The sequence below is a fragment of the Lepisma saccharinum genome, chromosome 8, assembly GCF_977018435.1.
Source record: "Lepisma saccharinum chromosome 8, izLepSacc3.1, whole genome shotgun sequence".
Classification (NCBI taxonomy): domain Eukaryota; kingdom Metazoa; phylum Arthropoda; class Insecta; order Zygentoma; family Lepismatidae; genus Lepisma; species Lepisma saccharinum.
Genome location: NC_139236.1, coordinates 36,538,959 through 36,556,238, shown reverse-complemented (window position 1 = coordinate 36,556,238; position 17,280 = coordinate 36,538,959). Strand labels below are relative to the sequence as shown.

The following is a 17,280-nucleotide window of genomic DNA, read 5'->3' as shown; positions in this document are numbered from 1 at the left end:
CGGTGCGAAGACCTCTCTCAACCATTGTCGTTCGAAAGTAACACCGCGTTCCTCTAATTCATGCTAAATTATCCAATTAAGCTCATCTGTCGCGGTGGTATCTTTACCTCCTCCCTCCGCGCGGCAGGAGTCCAATTGCAGACTCCGACTTCGATTTCACTCCTGGCAAAAAAAAAGGGGGGGAGAGTAGGATTGAAACTAATGTGTAAGAAAGAGGTCTCCTCTGACGTCATTGGCCTCTTCTTCCTTTCGATCGTGGCGGTTTGCCGAGTAGGAAGTTTCTCATTTAAGCGTGCCCTCTGCTCCTCCTCCACCCCCTGGCACCGCTCGATCCTTATTTGCTCACCTGTCCCGTCCACCGCAATATAAATCACAAAAGGTGACAATGAATGCTCGCATTAGCAAAACACGTCACGGCGGGAAAGGTCATCGATCGGTCAGCCGGGTCAAATCGTCTTAAAATGGTCTCCGCTCCCGTGTGCGCGCGCACGCGGACAAGAGAATGATCTGCAATTCGAGCTCCAGATGCACACCCACACACGCGCGCGTGAATGCAAGAAAAGAGAGATTGAAATTGATAGAGAAGTTTGTTTTAAGTAAGTTCACTTCAGGTTCGGATAGTCTCATCAAGACTGAAGCTCCGGTGTACAGTCACCAGCAATTTGGTATGGGACACCTATACTCTGGACCAAACCCGCGCATATCGGCAGAGGAAGGGGGGATCGAGTGCGCGAAGCGAAGCAGTACACTCTGCTGCGAAGGCTGGAAACTCCAGTCGCTTTTCTCCCCTCCACGCAATCCCATCCCATCTCGCGAGTTCATTGGTGGAGCCGTCTCTAGTCATTAATTGCTCAGAGAGTTCTTATCGTTAATTTGTTCCAGAGATAGCCGAGACAGAGTATAGATCCTGAAATATTCGTTTCCCTGCCTAATTAATTTTACGGCTGTAGGAGAAGTTGTCATTGAAAATTTGCTACTAAAATCCACTTATCGCCGTAGAGTTAGGCAACACACATAACGCCTTGCAGGGAAGCGAGCATTTCAGGATCTAGGTGTCCCATTATTATTGCCGGTGACTGTACAATGGCACCCGAACCACTGTGAAATGCGCCTCCACCAGATATCGAATCCGGGAACCCTTAACTAAAAGGCTACGTGTCCTCGAGGAGGCCCAGAAATTTATGAGGAAAAAACAGACGAAGAAATAAAAAGAGAAGGGAGATAGAAAGATTGGAAACAGGAAGATGGAAAGTACCAGACAGACACTGGGAAAGAAAGAAAATTACAAATAGTGAGAGATATAGAGTACGAAATTAAGATAGAATTGGAGAAACAGACGGAAAGAAAGAGAAGACGCTGGAAAGAGAGGTAAAAAAGGAATCTTCGAAGCATGACAACCTAATCAGAGATCAACTAAAGCGTTTCTTTCCTTTTTTGGTTATTTTTACATCGCATTACTCTCTCTTGGGTTAATCATGAGAGTGTCAATTCCTTACCCAGGACTTGAATCTGGGACCTCTAGCTCCGTAGCAGATTTCTGAATAGCAAGGAAATATATTGATTGATTTGGTTCATTTTACTTCACTTTTCTGCCACTTTTGATAATTGGGTGATGAGGGATGAGATGATGAAATTGATGAAGGGACAATCACAAAGAACACCCATGCCCAGGCCGGGATTCGAACCCGGGACCCCTGGCATTGTAGAGTGATGTGCTAACCACTCCGCAACGGAGGTCGGCACTCCAGCAAAAATAACTCTGGTAACTTCAACTACCACCTGCATTTTTACACAATTACACGAGTGATTGTAAAAGTCAGATAAATTAACCTACAACATAATTCGCTTTTAGTCATTGGTTCAGCAAGAAAACAACCAATCAGAACAAGGAAAAGCAGCAGTCTAGTGAGATGACGTACAGTCACCTGCAATTAAATCTTCGACAGCAACTTCTACCGTCACCGTAGAGCTAGGCAACCACGTAACGCATTGAAAGGAAGGGAGCATTTCAGGTTATAGGTGTCCCACTTTTATTGCAGGCACCTGTACACCAACGGATATTTTCCACTTTCAATCCAAATCTTTAATAAGAAAGATAGAAGTGGGGGGGACACGAGGACGAACTAAAACACGAAAGTTCGGTCTCTTCACAAAGAACCAGAGGAGAAAAATAGCTTCTTAAAAGCCTAATCGAGACCAATTCACGAGCATGCGATGTTTGCACTTATCTTGGCTATAAAAAAGCAAGCTTCCTCTCCCATAAAAAAAGAAGGGTCTCGCCCAGCCAGTGTCATGCAATCACCTGACGGCATTTAGCTGTCAGAACGGGTGTCTTGAGTTGAGGGAACACACAAACACTTCCCGATCTAAGACGAGATGTTACGATTACGATTATACTACCGGCTGTCGAAATTAACAGTAATTAAATTAAGTTCGTGATTAGAGTAGGTGGAGATCGATCTGCCTTTCTGTGAAACTACTGAGCGTCTCGAAATGTTACTTAGCACTGTCTAGCTCTCTTCTGCCCACTATGAGAAATTTACAGTATCATTTGAAGTACACCTCGAATTGAACAATAGGTAAATGAAACAGAAAAAGAGAGAAAGTGACAGAAAAAGAAAAAAGGAGGAGAGAAGGACAGATAAAAAGACAAAAGCAAAGGAAAATAGCGTGTAACAGAGAAAGGAAGAATGAGGAAAGAGAGAGGTGACTAAGGAAAGAGAGAGAGAGAGTAACAGAAGCAGAAAGAGAGAAGGATAGAGAAAGGGAACAGATGAAGAAGGAAATATAGCTAGAAGGAAAAAGAAAGAAGAAGAGATAAAGAATGAAAGAGAGAATCAGATGAAGGAAGAGAAAGGAAAGATAGAAAGAGGACACAAAGGAGGAGAAGAGACATAGATTGAAAGAGACACAGATGAAGAAAAAAGATATAGAGAAGCAGAGAAAGGAAGGAAAAGAGAAGGAATGGTAGAAATATAAAGTGAAATATGAAGAAGAAAAGTTAGAGAAGCAGAAAAATAATAGAAAAGGGAAGAAAGATAGAGACAGATGATGAAGGAAAAGAGAAAGCAGAAGAAAGAAGAGAGAATGAGAGACAGGTGAAGAAAGAAAGATATAGAGAAAAAAGACGAGTAAAAAGGAAGAAGATTTACAAATGATAGAAACAAAGCAAAATGACGAAACAAAGCACGAAATGAAGATAGAGAGGTAGAAAGAAAGATAGAAGAAAACACGAGAAAGAAACCAAGCTCAACAAGCTTCATTATCTATTATAGAATCACTACAGAAAAGTTGAAACAAATTGAACATACGCGCCTTTCGCGACATATTTCAATGAGTCAAAAGAAGAATTGCAAAGTAAAGCTTCTTGAGTTACTTTTTCACACTTGCATGTCAAGTAAATTTCGAAAATAATTTTGAATAAACTTCGATATTCTAGTTACCTATGAATATATTTTAAAACGAAGACTGAATATAGTTTGACTAACCTGACAGAAACATGTTAATTCTGATCATGAAACATAAACCTATTCTGAGTCTGCGATACTCTCGAAACCAATCAACATACATACTGTATATATTTTTTCAGAAACTACAAACACAAGTTAGAAATCTAAAATTCGATGGACAAAAGCGAACCTAACGTGATATAAATTACATTAATCTGATTTTCTTATCTGTCTATAACAGTCAAAAAAATTAAAAAAATCAACAATCTGCGGTTCTCCGTTCATGTCAAAAATCGAACCATGTGTCCTGGGTTCGAATTCCAGCCTGGGCATGGGCATGTGAGTGTACATTCATATATTTCATCACGTCATCACTCATCCCCATCTTCGCAAATTAGCGAAAAGTGGCACAAAAGGCGAAGTAATGTAAAGCAAATGCAAGCAATCAACCAATAGTAATCTATCCGCAACAAATTAAAATGCATTTTGTGGTTGAAATGCTGATTGTTTTAAAATATTAATCATGTCGATATGCTCCTTAGGTAAATACGAATGTTACAAAGATAAAATGTTGTGGAATAATATTGATGCCAAAGGCTTCTGTATTATTGTTATCCACATTATCAGTTTCTTTATAATCTGTAACCAATAAAGTGGTAGATATGTCAAAGTTTTGATTAGTACCCGTGGAACATAATCGCTTACGTATTAAATTCAGTTCCAACTTGTTTTAATGGATGAGGGTTAAGTGGGACCCGTTGGCAATGTCACTAATGATTCATGATACGCAACAATATTTTCACCCCAAAACTAACTGTGGCTTGGAATCCAACTTCACTGATCATCACAGGAGAGAAAATTGTAAAATTGTAATTTTAAGCAATGATACGAAATAGTAGGGGTACGGAAAAAGGGTCGAAAACGAGTTTTTTTTTTAAAAAAAAGAAATTGATTTAATTGATTTATTTTGATTTTATGCCACTTTTGGCTAATCACGAAAATGAGGATGATATGATTAAATTGATGAAGGGCACACAAAGAACACCCATGACCAGGCCGGGATTCGAACCCTGAATCTGGCGTCGTAGCGCGGTGTGTATGGAGTACGGCATCTTGTAGACTCAGAGATCGAACATCAGAGGGTGGGAAATAACGCTCACGAGAAATTATTCACGGAAAACCGTTCCGTTTGAGAGCACATGTCATGTAACGTGACTAATTCTCATGCAAGATGCAGCCCGACGGAAGACGCCTGTGGGCCGCACCGACCGCAGGCCGCCGTGTTTAGAGCCGCGAGTCGCACCGCGCCGTGCGGACACACACCATCCGTGTCCTGCGCAATTCCTCCTGTCACGTGATAAGTTTTGAATGAGCAAACCCGCCCTGTTGTCTCAACCCAATGGTGTCCCAAGCTGAGAGGCAATCTCCACAGCGTACGGCGAAGAGATTTAGTACTGCGGTTCTCTTTCCTGCGGGTGTCGACATCCAGGCAGAGCCAGATATCAGCATAGACTAGGGGCTAGGGGAGCACTAAGTTTGGGACGGAAAATTGTTCCAGCATATTGCGATCCAAGTGCTTGCTTTCACTTGTTCTTGTTTTTATTATTATTATTATTATTATTATTATTATTATTATTATTATTAGCGGATGACCTTGGCTATTCCGTGTAGTAGCGACCTGCAGCTTGACCAAGATGAGAGAAACCCGTCAAACTCGCGAAGTAAACTGGACAGTTATTTGTTTTCTATTCTCGTCTCGTCTTTGCTTTTGCGAGAGTGGACAGTGTTGCCATATTTAATATTTATAGTTTCGTTCCTTTGTCTCATTTTCAAAAAAAAACATCAACATTACGCCTCTACCTTTGTTGTTGATTGATTTAATGTTTTAAGTCCACTTTATGCATAGTAAGGATAATCGGGACTGGACATACAGTTTAAAGTGGGATCCTAACCACTATGTGCCTCCACCGGGTATCGAACCCGTGACCCCTTGATTACAAGGCAACAACGCAACCACTGCGCCATCGGGGAGGCCCGCTACCTTTATTATTTACGTCCCCCCCCCCCGCTTCATGATAATGCAAACACCTGACACTGAATAAAGGCATCGACGAGTTGTTTAAAAACATTGCACATTGTGGCAACGCAAGTGCAGGATTACATGGCAAGCAACTGACTGCATGCTCCACGCGCCTTCGACAACAGCGCAGAGGGGTTTTTCTCTTCTTGGTCAAGGTGAACTGCATTTACATTTGTCCACTGAGGGATTAGTAGAATCAATTCCTGCGGTTTCTCTTCAAAGAGCCTACACATGGGAAATTTGTGTTCGCACTGAGAATCGATGACGCTTAATACAAGATTGATTGATTTGGTTTATATTACTTCACTTTTCTGCCACTTTGGGCTAATCGCGAAGATGAGGATGAGTTATGATATCACGAAAAACAAGAAGGATACTCACAAAGAACACACATGTCCAGGCCGGGATTCAAACCCGATGCCCCTGACGTCGTAGCACGCTATGCTAACCACTCCTCCTCGGAGGTCGGCGTAGAATCATTGACAGGACATAATAAATGCATAGGTGCTTTAGAGAAGAAGGCCTTTCCGATGGCGCAGTGTTAGCGTCTTCGCCTTGTAATCTTCCAGGGTTCGATATCCGATGGTGGCACATACCGTCAAACGGGCAACTTCGTACAGATTTTGGCATATTCTAATCTGCCCTGCAAAATCCGTGGCGAGTGACAACACGAACATTATACGCGAGGAACACTTTGTCCTTTATAAATGTACTGAAGGAATACCAAAGAAATTCAAAAATATTAGGGGTGGGGGCAAATTCGTGACGAAGTTACCCCACAAATGGAGTAACTTCGTCATCTCTGCTTACGTTCCTAGCAGGTCAAAATTACCCCCATGAAGAGGTGGGGTCACGCAAAATCAATGAATCAGTCATCATCTTCACATGACTCACAAGTGAACTATGCATCAAGGGAGGAAGTGTGTTGTGTGCAAGTGCATTGTACTTTGGCGCTGTTTGCAGCTTTTTCTCGCCATATACCCTCCTGTCATACTAGTGACGTTTGTGTGTGTCTTTTTTTATTTAAACATTGAAATCTTACAAGTTCAGCACATGTATCACAAGGAAACATCTATCGGTCTCATGAAGAAGTTACCCTCAAAGACGAAGTTACCCCATTTGACGGTAGTGGTTCGGATCTAACTTTAAACTATAGGTGCAGTCCCGATTAGCCTTATTGTGTATAAAGTGGGCTTGAAACACCAACTGAACCAACCAACCAAGCTTTAGAGAAGAAAACAAAAACGAAACTTTAAGTGGATATTTTGGAGCTTTATAGAGGCAAGGAGACTGCCACACGGAGGGACTGGTGGGCAGTGTAGATGAGATTGTATTAAGGCGTACTGTTTCTGTAGTTGTAATAAAAATCTCGTTCCTGTTTGCAGCAGAGAACTAATTGACGTTTCTTTCTCTTTTCAGTGGAGGTGGAAGCATGCTTGGAGATGTAAACATCTCCGCCATCTTGGATTCCTTCAGTGTAAGCTACGACAAAAGAGTAAGGCCAAATTACGGAGGTAAGTTTCTCCACTCTTATACTACATCCCTCGCTAACTGGGGGAAAATCCCTCTCCGCGGCAACCCTTGATGAAAAGGGAAGAAAAAAAGAACGTTTTCGGAAGGAAGAGAAAGAAGTTGTAATGAGCTTAAAACCTGTCGAGTAGGAAATTTCGATTCTCCCAGGGAAAAAAGCTTTCTTTTCCGGTTCTAAGCCCCAACAGGCTTTAACCCACCTCTTTATCGCAGCTGCTGTAATAAATTTATGCGCCTTGGAGACCGGGAGACACGATTAAATGAGTGTTCCGTGTTCTTCTGGGTTGTAATAGCTCGGGGACATTGCAGAACGTATGGTGTGCGTCCTGTGAGAGGCGCCTCGCATGGCAACCCTGCTTCTCCTCCCTATACAAAATCATTACAAGGTAAACGGATGGGGGTTACTGTGCGTCTGAGGTTAAGAGTTTGCCATGGTTATAGAAAAGCCGCTGTGGTCTAGTGTGTAGAGTGTTTGACTGCCACGCAGGAAAGCCTGGTTCGATTCTCGTGGTGGGTGATCTCAAAGGTTAGGAAAGAGTCTAATCTTTTCCCTTCATAAAGCGGCTATGAGGTTCACCAAATCGCTATTAAACGGGTACCTCGGTGGCGGTAAAGGATGTGGGAGCGTGGTGTTGATCACATCACCTCAATGTGCCCGATAAGGTGCAATGAGCACGGGGTGACTTTGCCTTTACATGGTTATAGATTGTAACATTGTTCTGAATCCAAGAAAAAATAAAAACTGAGAAAACCCACTCCCCATCATTGGTGTTCGCAAAGGCAGGAAGCAGGGCCCTGCTTCTCTGGAAATTGACCGAAAATACTGATTAATTCAGGAATTCGTCAGTCTTTCGTGCATTCATCACAATAATGTTGAAAAAACGACAGATATAAAATTAGAACTTGCAATTGTTACTATAACTTATCTACATGAGTAATGAACGCTTTAGACGAAAGCATTTTCCTTAGAATTTTTCTTAACATTTATGCCATGACCAAAAAGCTACCGTGTAAATCGAGAAATCTTATGGCATTTCAGATGCCATGGCATATCCAATGGCATTTCTCAAGGATAGGCTCGGTCCGTAGCATTTTTCGTAGCTAACCAATCACAAGCGACCTCTAGGTCACGAGTGCACTTGTAATGGCGGCCGCGAGAGATGTAAACAATGTATCACTTCACATTTTTAAAAGCCGATAACTATTCAACCGAGAGGAATAACGTTTCATATAAAATGTTATTAGGTACAAAACAATGGCGCTGCTTAAATATATACTTTACAACGTTTACTGTACACGTATTTTAGTTTTTTTTTAAATATAAACATCGTGCACTGACCATAGATGGTGTAAATTGATGTGCCTTTCGTGCTGTATGTATTATACATTGTAATCGCAAAGGCAAGCCGAAAAGTTACATGAAATGCTTGCCTTGCGTGTAAAGTACTACCTGCACTTATACTAGCAAAAATGTTAATTGAAATGCTTTCGTCTAATGGACTTTTATTAATGGAAGGGACAATTCAAAAAAGTAAGAATAAAAAAGGTGAAGAATAGTGAGATAAGTATTTCGAATACAGTAGAATATTTGATGGAAAATGATAAGATCAGAAAGAAGCTTGTAGGTATGAAAATAGGTTTCCTTTAAATACATAATTTAGTGAGTTCACACAGCGAAGTAACATGATACGACCAAGTGCTCTTTTATTATTATTATTATTATTATTATTATGTTATATTAACTTTATATGACGTGTATTTATAATAATATGTAAAAATATGCCTGAAAGAGGTTGAATTGACAAAGCGTGTTAAAAATATACAAATTTGATAATCGTATTTTATCACAGCCATGTAAATTAGGTAGAACTATGCTTATGGCCTTCCTTCTTCTTCTTCCATTAGCATCACAACCCTTTGTGGGTTTTAGCTTTCTCAGACAAGTCGTTCCAATCTTTCCTCTTCTTTGCCATTTCTTTCCAATTTCTAACTTTGAGAATCTTTAAATCTTCGCATACATCTTCAATCCATCTCATTCTAGGTCTTCCAATTGGTCGCCTTCCCATAGGTCTCCATTCTAGTATACGTTTTATAGTTCTCATGTTATCCATTCTTTGTATGTGGCCTAACCATTTAATTCTTTGACTTTTAATATATCGTATAATGTCTGCACCATTGATTAATTTTTCTAATTCCACATTATTTCTTATTCTCCATATGTCATGTTTTATCTGTACCGGGCCAAAGATCTTCCTTAAAATTTGTCTCTCAAATATACTTAGTTTGTTTCTATCTTTCTGTGTTAGGGTCCAGGTTTCTTTGTAGTCTTTGTATTTCGTTTCAGAAGTTTCGATTTTAACAGGGATACATTTGCATAATAGGCCTTATTACCTTTCTTTATTCTTTCATCTATTTCAGATTCTATTTTATTGTTTTCATTAAGTGTAGATCCAAGGTATGTAAAATTACTAACACATTCAAAGGAGTAATTATTTATTAATATCGATCTATTATTATTCATGTTTGTTCTTTTAATATTCATATATTTAGTTTAATTTTCATTAGTTTGTAGTCCTACTCTTGCAGCTTCCTCTACTAGACTTATAAACGTTTCTGAAAGAGCTTTCTTAGTTTTTGCTACAATAGCTACATCATCAGCATATGCTGTGACTTGTTTTAGTCTAGTACTGATGTCTCCTCTCACATCTAATTTTTTAATCACAGAGTCCAAAACTAAATTAAATAATGTTGCTGAGAGAGGATCTCCTTGGCGGACTCCTGTCATGACATCGAAAAAGTCCGATCTTGCATTTTCAATTTTAACTGAGGCTCTAGTGTTTTGAATTGTCATTCGGATTAATCTTACTAATTTATTTGGTATTCCAATTTCTTGTAACCTTTGTAATGTTGTTGGTCTATATATCGAATCGAAGGCTTGTTTGAAATCAATAAACAAAACATGCAAATCTATATCATATTCATAGCATTTCTCAAAAATCAAACGCATCATCAGGATGTTATCTGTAGTACTTCTGTTGTTCCTAAATCCACTTTGATACTCTCCTATAATGTCTTCAGCATAATCAGTTAGTCTGATGTTAATTATTGCTGCAAGTATTTTATATAGGTTGTTTAATAGTGATATGCCTCTATAATTTTCACAGACTGTTTTATCTCCTTTTTTAAGTATAGGGCACACTAGTGCTATGTTCGAATCATTTGGCATTTGTTCTCGATTCCATATATGAATTATAAGTTTATGTATTCTATGATACATTTCTTTTCCAGCTGCTTGTATAAGTTCACTGTTCATATTGTCAATTCCTGGTGCTTTCATCTTTTTAAAGTTTTTAATTACTGTCTCCACTTCTTCGTATGTTGGTGCATCAACTAATATGTTTTCATTATCCTGCTGATTCATCGTGTTCCAGTAGGGCACTTCTAAATCCTGGTTGTGTTGAACTCCCTGGAAATGTTCTTTCCATCTATTCATTATTTCTGCTTGTTCAGTTAGGATTTGACCGTTTTTGGATTTTAAATTTCTAGTTCTTGGTTTATACTGTTGTGTTATAACTTTCTGGGTTCGATAGAATTTTCTATATTCTTTTTTGGTGTTTAGTTCTTGTAACATTTCTATTTGTGTTTTTACTGCTTGGCGTTTCTTTTCTCTACACATTTTCTTAGCATGCTTTTTCAGATTTTCATATTTTTCTCTATTTGATCTTGTAGTTCTATTAAGACATCTATTTCTAGCTTCATTTTTTGCTTTAACCACCTTTTTACATTCTTCATCATACCAATCTTCATTTTTTTCATATGCTTTGGTTCCTAAAACCTGATTAGCAGTACTATCTATGATGTTTCTTAAATTATCCCACTCCACTTCTACATCATCTTCTTCTCCTGTTTCTTCAAGTTTCGTTTGTATTTCTTGTCTGTATGTGTTTTGTATACAAGATTTCTTCAATTTTTCTATATTCCATTTCTTAGTTTTCTTGTATATTCCTTCATTAACCATGCTAATTCTTTGTCTTATTTTAGTTCTGACAAGATAATGATCCGTATCACAACTAGGTCCTCTATATGTTTTGACATCAATTATTAATGTAGCTCTCCTCTTATTGATCAATACATGATCAATTTGATTACATCGTTGTTCACCTGGTATTTTCCAAGTCCCTTTGTGGATTTTTTTATGCTTAAATCTAGTGCTACTGATATCAAGGTTTTGTAATTGTGCTAGTTGTATCAGCCTTTCTCCATTGTCACTTGTTTCTTTGTGTAGGGAAAATCTGCCTGATACTCCACTGCTGCTCGATTCGTTACCTATTCTCGCATTAAAATCCCCCAGTAGAATTAGTATATCATGTTTTGGTACTCTATCACATACATCTGACAGTTCACTATAGAAATGTTCAATATCTTCTTTGTTTGTGTCTTCAGTTGGTGCATATGTACATATAAAGGTCATATTGTTGAATTTTCCTTTTATTCTTAATTTACATATTCGGTCATTTATTGGTTCAAATCCGAGTATACACTTCCTCACATTTCCAGTAACTAAAAAACCTGTGCCATTTCTTCCTTTAATTGTTGGATGCCCACTATACATAAGAGAGAATTCTTTCTTTTTAATCCATCCATCCCCATTCCATCTTATCTCTTGTAATGCTGTTATTTGCATGTTATATTTTATTAATTCATCTGCAATTTCATTCATTTTGCCTGGTTGGAGCATGGTACAGACATTCCAGGTTGCCACATTAATATCCACATTCCTTAGCCTTTTACATTGCGTGGGTCGTCTCTTATAGATCCGTCCGGCTTTGCTTGTCTGAGAGTTCGTAGCGAGAGGTTGTTTTACAGGGTAAGGGTGCTGGCCTTACGCCCAACCCCCAATCTGGAGGACCAGGGATTTGTATTCGAGGTTCCTACCCCTAGGAAGACTGGCTTCACCACGCCTAAGGGCTCTTCCTACCCCTTGGTTTTCTGTCAGGGTTTTCCTTCCCTTAGCCTTTAGAGATCCCTCTCTTACCTGCAAGGCAGCAGGGGCAGTGCTTATTTAATGGCGGCACTTACTCGCCATGTCTCAGTGTCGTCGCTGGATTTTTGTGGTTTTTAAATGAGAGTTATCCTGCCAGAAATAACTCTCTCCACATCCTGTTGACACTGACGCTCCTTGTCCGCAACTGCTTATTTGTCGCAGCTAGCCTACATATCTGTAGGCCGTTCCCCTATCCGCAACCTGGGGATGCGCTCGGCAGCATAGAGCTCTGCTCCTGGGAATGTTGCCCAGTACCGAGCTTATTCAAATTCAAAAAAGTAAGAATAAAAAAGGTGAAGAATAGTGAGATAAGTATTTCGAATACAGTAGAAAATTTGATGGAAAATGATAGGATCAGAAAGAAGCTTGTAGGTATGAAAATAGGTTTCCTTTAAATACATAATTTAGTGAGTTCACACAGCGAAGTAACATGATACGACCAAGTGCTCTTTTATTATTATTATTATTATTATTATGTTATATTAACTTTATATGACGTGTATTTATAATAATATGTAAAAATATGCCTGAAAAAGGTTGAATTGACAAAGCGTGTTAAAAATATACAAATTTGATAATCGTATTTTATCACAGCCATGTAAATTAGGTAGCACTATGCTTATGGCCTTCCACTCCTATTATTATTACAAGAATTGCACCGATACATTTAGGAGTCACCATCAATTCAAAAATAGCTCATGTCTTGCTATCCTCAATTGAAACTTACGGACAATCTCCTTTGCCGTGAAATATAATGAATAAGTAGAGAATATGTGAATTGCAATCCTAAGTATTTAACTCGCTATTGAAAATTATAATGGGTGCGTCAGCGTCAAGGCTATTTGCAACATTTTCCTAATATAGATACAGAAGCGTCTTTGCAAAAGAATTAATTTAAGTCAGTGGAGTAAAATAACAAATAACACCACACTAAAACACATCGAACGTCTAAAGTCAGCAGACTACACCCATTGGCAAAACCGACATCTTTATTAAGAAGAAGGACAAAGACATAGAAGATCCTCGCCACAGATAAAAATTGCATATCTTGATCCAAAAAATATGCTTTCTGGTCATCCGCTGCAAAGTTTATTTTGTTTTGTTAACGTAAGTTATAATTTCGTCATATTCAATCACGTTACTGGTTTTAAGAGCAGTAGGTCAAAGGATTTGCCTACTGTGAACATTTTAGATCCAAAGATGTAAGTTTAGGGCAGTTGGTGTGTGTGGTCATAGCATTGGTGATTTGCCGCTTGGCTTTGGCGGTCCGCTCCTCACCCAACAAAGCACTATATTTGAAAGCTTCCATTACTAAATTGACGCTTAAGGAATATCGTTGCATAGAACGAGTTCCGGGCCTCAGAGTCCCCCACGAGAATCTCCTCAACAATAAGTTTTCTTCCAAAGGAAAATATCAGTGACATATTCTGAAAACTTGACCTGACTTACCGCAATAACTCTTATTTTTAGTTATTGTATATATTTCTTATACACTCCATCTAGATTAATTAGATATAATATAAATAAAGCACCAATGCACTCATGCAAGTTAATGAAACAGAAGTACGACAACTTTAAATTTTCTGGCAATTTCTATATATATATTTTTTTTTGGCAAAATCTACCTTTCTTTATCTACACTTGGACCTAGATTTCCCTGTACCAAGGGAAATTTGCCTTCCTTTGGCAACACTGCCTGTACCACGCGCAACCGGGGAGGAGACCTACTCGCACAGAACCGCGATGGTCTAGTCGGTAGGGCGTCTAACTGTCACGCGGGTCGATTCCGGGATGGATGATCTCAGCTTGTAATTTTTCCGGCCTTATCCCCAAATAAAGCGTCTCTGTACCTCATTCAGCTTCAAATAAATAGGTACCTGGGAGCAACCCTGGGGGTTAAAGGTGGCCGGAGCGTGGTGCTAATCACATCACCTCCAGAATGATCAAGATTATGTGGGATCCTACCCCGACATCCCCTAAATGTGTCCCCTAAATGTGCATAAACCAGTCTTTAAGTTCCCTCAATAATATACTTAAATTCTGGTTTAGAATTTTGTTTTAATAGTTTACATAAGTGAGCAATTGACCAATTTGTTTAACTTAAATGTATAGAAATTTGTGAAAAAAAAGTTGGTTCAAAGGAGTAATCAGGACAGATAGATAAAAGACAAAGTCACGGAGGATGTAGGGAACAGGGTATCGAGCATGGAGTTCTCAGGTGTACTGCGTGGTCCCTTTGAAGAAGGTCGCTCCAAAAAACTAAGCGAAACAAGAACTCGAACGTTAAGTGGCAGGGACCTTAGTTAAGCTCGAATAGCGATGATATGGGAGATGGAATAGAGACGGACGGGAGGAGAATGAATATGCAGTTCGTGCTACTAGAGATGAAGTGTTAGATCTTTGCGGGTGAGTTACATCTATGCCCTATTTTGCAATAGAAAGCTACAATCTGCCATAGCCACTAGGCGTTATTCTCCTTTTACATTGTATGAGCTTTCGACCACCCAAATAGCGAAGAGATAGCAAATACGTAGTGTAAGGGATGGCCCTTTCCAAAAACACTCACTCAAATGTCAACCTCACTTCCACGTAGTACAAACTGGATTACTTTGTTGCAGACTAACGAGGCTCTGGCGCCTGTTGGAATTGTGTTGTGCCATGTATTTTTGTTTGTAAATGTCCCTTAATGCACTTCACCTTATCACCATCCATCCTCATCTTCGCAATTAGCCAAAACGTGGCAGGAAAGCATTAATTCTAGTGACGTAGGCAAGGTCGTCCGCAAATATACAACTCGCCAACTCTAAGTCCGTCCCGTCGGCCTCTGTGGATATTATATAAACATTTATATAATTGATAGCCAATTAAGAATGGTATATATATATATATATATATATATATATATATATATATATATATATATATATATAACTAGTGTAACTAGGTCAGTTTCCAACAGCGCATCTTCCTGGGATCCTAAAAAACTCATGAGTTCCTTGTGTGTCAGAAACATAACACGACGCCGAGCGTTGCACTGAAAATTTAGGGTAAGTTAGACAATGACTGCCACTGTTTTTCGTCGAATTTGAACAACGCAGCGAGGGAAAATTGTGTCAGCTGCTGACGTCACAACTGAAAATTTCCAGGCTTTATTTTTATGTGGAATCTGGACGGATGCTTGCAGAAGCATGGAGAGGCCAGATGCTAACTGGAAGAGTTCTGTTCGGGGAGGAGGGGTAAATAAATGCCATTCAGTGGTTTTACGAAACCACGACCTGTTTTCCATTTATTGCCTGGGAACTGAGGGTTCACGGCGTGCCCTGGTGGACAGATCGCGCATTATTTTATGATTGATGGGATGTGACGCCACCATTTGCGATATTTGAAGGATCGATATCGGAATGTGACATGCATGAAAGGTGAGACGGGGTGCGAGGCCCCTTTTTTTCAGAACTGGTTGTGTTTGAAAATCCACTGTCTGGCCCACTGCGGCCTTTGATATTTTTAATATAATTGTTATTATGAATGCGAAACAAGTGGTCTTGATAGGCAATCGAAGGTGAATACGACCGGCATAACAAATCGGTTTATTGAATAATGATGTTTAGTTTTACAAACATGCGAATACTTTTAATCGAGAACATTCGAAATCAATTGGGCGATGACGTTACGAGCTGAGCGATCGATTCGCTTTTGTTCTCTGAAGCAGACACGTGACAGGCTACAAAAACGTAATTGAATGGTACTACATTCAATGCAATATTGGTTTCTTTCGTAGAATTTGGATTTAAAAGTTAATGTTTAATATTAATGGTCGTCTGGACACTGACCTAGTGCACAGATCATCCAGGAAAGTTGAATTGATTATCTTGCTGTCTATAGTCAATAGCTTGGCTCAATATTTAAACTTTTGGACAAGATTGGTGCACACTGTTAATCCGTCGATAAAGCGGTCTGCCTGTTTTACAACAACGGGACTCAACCGTTTTTCGTGGGTGTAGGCGCATTCATGACGTCACCTGTTTGTGCTGGGGCTAGAATGAGAAGTAAACAAGACGTCGGTAACAACTTAACTAAATATACATTTAAAAAATTAATCATTGAAATTAAATTAATTATACAGTAGCTATTAATACTTTAAAAACGGACATGACAATTTTAAGGTATTTAGATGGTAGCGAAAATTGTTCTAAGACCGTTTCATTTCTCATGGAAACGTTTTTAAAGTGCCGTTTTTGGCTACATACTCGCCATATTCAATTTCGAAAATGGTATTATTGTAACGCATAGTATGTCACCTCCGAAATTTGCACAGCCCGTGGACGTCATTAGGTCAAAAAATTTTCATTTTTAATGTCTCTTTCTGTTTGGCGCTCCTTTTGACGTTATGAAATATAAAAATAAAAAACATTTAGTGTGCGGCAATGAATCAGGCGATTTCAAATACTCCACATTTAAGACAAAATTATGTATAATTCAGAACAAAACATACATAATTAAGACAAAGTTAACAAAATACAATCGTTACATTTTGATTTATTTGAAAATAACATTAACTGAGAGGGTTCATAAATATTTCACGGAGATAACACAGCAGGCTAGTCAAATGAATGTGATATATTTGACACCTCAAGCAGAAAACTGCGCATTCCTACAGATGACCTACATTTTGTTCCACGCACTCTGTCCTTTGGGTAGGTTACACATCACATTGCTCAGCATGGCCACAGGAATTTGAGCCACCTCTTCCCGGATCCGATCTACAAGTTCATTGAAGGTGCGTAGGGGGTGGTTGTTGGAAGACTTTTGCTTTCAAATACCCTCAGTTTTAAAACGTTTCCGAAATGCACGCTGCGCGAACACGGTACTATCATTGTTTTTGTAATACTATTACTGCGAATGCGCGCTCTGGCCTGTTCCACTACTTCATCATAACTGAATGGTAAAGAATGGGCTGCAAGATAGCGGTAGTCACGTGTTACCTCTGACGCAACAACTAGCTATAGACAGTGCTGCAAAATCACACGATTCATTGGCGCACCAATGAGAATAGACTCATAACTGCCACTAATGAATTTACTTTGAAATTAACTTATCTAGAAACAAGCCGGTTGCTCTCCTCTGCTTGTTATGTCTGAAGACTTCACAGAGCAGAGTAAATTTGATTCGTTTCAAAT

General features: G+C 39.2%; 1 protein-coding gene across 8 annotated transcripts in view; it reads left to right on the top strand.

Moving 5' to 3' along the window:
- The window catches only part of Rdl (Resistant to dieldrin), a 377,476-nt gene that overhangs the window by 153,026 nt on the left and 207,170 nt on the right, over nt 1–17,280 (top strand). For all 8 annotated transcript variants that reach the window (XM_083126520.1, XM_083126521.1, XM_083126517.1 and 5 more), the window contains exon 2: nt 6,949–7,043. In XM_083126520.1, coding sequence (XP_082982646.1) covers nt 6,949–7,043 — 95 coding nt within the window. The remainder of the gene's footprint in view (nt 1–6,948; nt 7,044–17,280) is intronic.